Raw genomic sequence first — 2,694 nt, 5'->3', positions numbered from 1 at the left:
AATAATAATAATAATAATAATAATAATAATAATAATAATAATAACCTGTTCAGTGTCATCGCCAGCTCGCCCTCATCGTCACGATGGTGTGGGAGACTGTTCGCATCGTTCCTCTTATTGAAGAATTGAAATCTACAGTTGCAACTCTCGCTCGGCAAACCCCACATGCACACTTGCTTGCAGCCGATCGTCGTTCCGAGCACAACCTGGCACGCGACTATTAGCAATACGCACTTAATCATCATGGTTAATCTGAAACAAAAAACAAAGCAGATGTAGATTAAGTTTTCGGACGTTGATCTAACGCGGATATTACGGCAACGTGCGTCCAGTGCGCGTTGAACGAATATATTTATCTATATATATACAAAGCGCGTGTTGTGTATAATTTATGAAAAGTAGGAAATTTCCTAATCGAATATAAATTTTGAATGTATAGTTTCGAAGTTTATTTGTCAGACACTTGGCATGCGTGAACACTGGTCTAGCGTTACGTTACAGTCATATTTAGTACGACTACGGACATCATTAAAGTAGTTGGTTGGTATGCAAACTCTATTAATCTAAATTAATAGTGCAGTTTTAACAAAACATTATTTCATTCATTTTACAAAGACAGCACATACAGCTGCACATGTAGAAAAAATCGCCGCCTGTTGGCGGATATCCATGTTTAATATTGTTTTAATTGGCAGATATTGGGCACGCACAAACTCAGGTCTCTCGTTACGTCACATCGAAATTTGGTACAATTACGCACCTTGTGTTGATTAATGTGACAGATGGCTATGTGCTTCCTAATTGTAGTCGTTACAAGTATAATGTCAATAAATTATGATTCCCTTCATCTAATAAAAGTTTGATTATACAATTATAGAAATATATAGAGACAATAACTAGTATATTATTTCTATTCATACAACTGCATATGTCGTCTAGGATACATCGCCACCTATTGGCTGATTTAAATATTATTCGTCTAAAGTTAGCTAGGAAAACTAGGCACTCTACTCTTATTGCAGAGAGACATCAAGGGCCATTCTCATGTTGACCTACGGTGACGAGTATTTGTTCTCCATTTTAAATGTACGAAAAATAAGTTACGAAAAATATTGTTTTATTTGGCAGATATATGGTATGTGCGAGCCCAGGTCTTTCGATATACAACGCCGAAATTTGGTACGACTAGGCACACTATGACTATTAACGACACGGGTTGGTGTACTATCTCTAAACCTAAAGTATAATTACAATAAAGTACATTCGGTAAAGGATAGACATCGTGCTGCGTATGTCACGTAGGGTGCCATCTTTGCCACCTATTGGCTGATATAAATACTAATTGTTTTACGTTAATAATGAAAACATGGCACCCTACAATTATACTAAAGAGAGAGACCGGGATTTATTTGTTATGCTAGTCCACTGCGAGAGGCATTTTCACTCCATTTCAAAAGTGTAATTTCCACAAATTATTATTTTATTTGGCAGATACATGACATGAACAAACAAATATCTTCCGCTATGCTACACCGAAATTGCTACACCATAATAATGTGAAAGCAAAGGCCCGAATGAAGGCTCCCTATAAAAAGTATGATTTCACTAAAATATTATTTCTTTCAGTTGATAAAGCGTGGACACACAGCGGAATATATGTCATGTCGAACACACAGCAAACGTGAGTCAATTCTTGGTGGAGTGGGGGGTGCTCCTAGTAAACGACCATAGATTAGCGGAGGTGAGTGTAACTTATTTTCATTAAGTTTTATTGTGGGCTTATTATTAGGGTTATTTACATGCGGATCTGTGCGCATTTTGCTAAAGTCTATGTCTAGTGAATCTACTCGATGTAAGCAACCAGGGAACTCCACTAAACATTGACATATATGCGACTCTTTCTTCGTTCGTCTTACTCTTCCTCCTCGTGTATTTTCGCGTAAATCTCAGACCGCGGTGCGTTTTCAAGAGAATGGAGAGCCAGTCGGTGAGAACTCCTGGCTATACTGCTGCGTTAATAAATCTGGATCAGACACAGTGTCACGATGTGGAGAAAGCTTTCTCATCGTGAATACTGATTCGCTCGTCGCACAGACTCCAGCCTGAGTCTGGCCAATATGGCATTCTATACACAATGACATACAATTATGTACGTAGGAGACAATGATACGTGTTCCTACACCTGCGGCCTGAAAAATGGTTCTATACACTTTAAGGTTCACGTTCGCCTCTGACATACGACATTCTATACAATGACCTACACTTATGTAGAAGACAATAATACGTGTTCCTCTACCTAGGGCTTTAATGGTTCTACCCTTAAAGATGCACGTTCGCTTTTGACATACGACATTCTATAAAATGACCTACAATTATCTAGGAGACTGTGATACGTGGTCCTGAAAAGAATGGTTTTATACGCTTTAGGATGCACGTTCGCACTCTGACATCTCGTTTGCGACGATAGGCTGCGTATCTTTTACGGGGAATTTCGGATCTATAGCGCCCGCATTCAGGATCTAATCGACGTTGTTCGAAACTCGATCCTGCTAGATGTGTGTAAACATCATCCTGCCTTGTTCAACTTCATGCGCGGGCTTATAAACAAACGCTCGCACACACACACACACACACACACACACACACACACACACACACACACACACACACACACACACACACACACACACACAC

General features: G+C 39.3%; 1 protein-coding gene across 1 annotated transcript in view; it reads right to left on the bottom strand.

Moving 5' to 3' along the window:
* Window positions 1–2,694, bottom strand: part of LOC106808827 — a 25,521-nt gene that overhangs the window by 1,656 nt on the left and 21,171 nt on the right. Inside the window, exon 2 of the mRNA XM_014811698.1 lies at window positions 46–252. Within this exon, the coding sequence (XP_014667184.1) occupies window positions 46–245 (200 nt within the window). The 5' untranslated portion in view covers window positions 246–252. The remainder of the gene's footprint in view (window positions 1–45; window positions 253–2,694) is intronic.

This window comes from Priapulus caudatus, unplaced genomic scaffold (genome assembly GCF_000485595.1).
Source record: "Priapulus caudatus unplaced genomic scaffold, Priapulus_caudatus-5.0.1 Scaffold308, whole genome shotgun sequence".
Classification (NCBI taxonomy): domain Eukaryota; kingdom Metazoa; phylum Priapulida; class Priapulimorpha; order Priapulimorphida; family Priapulidae; genus Priapulus; species Priapulus caudatus.
The sequence above is the reverse complement of the archived record's forward strand: the minus strand, read 5'-3'. Positions and strand labels throughout refer to the sequence as shown.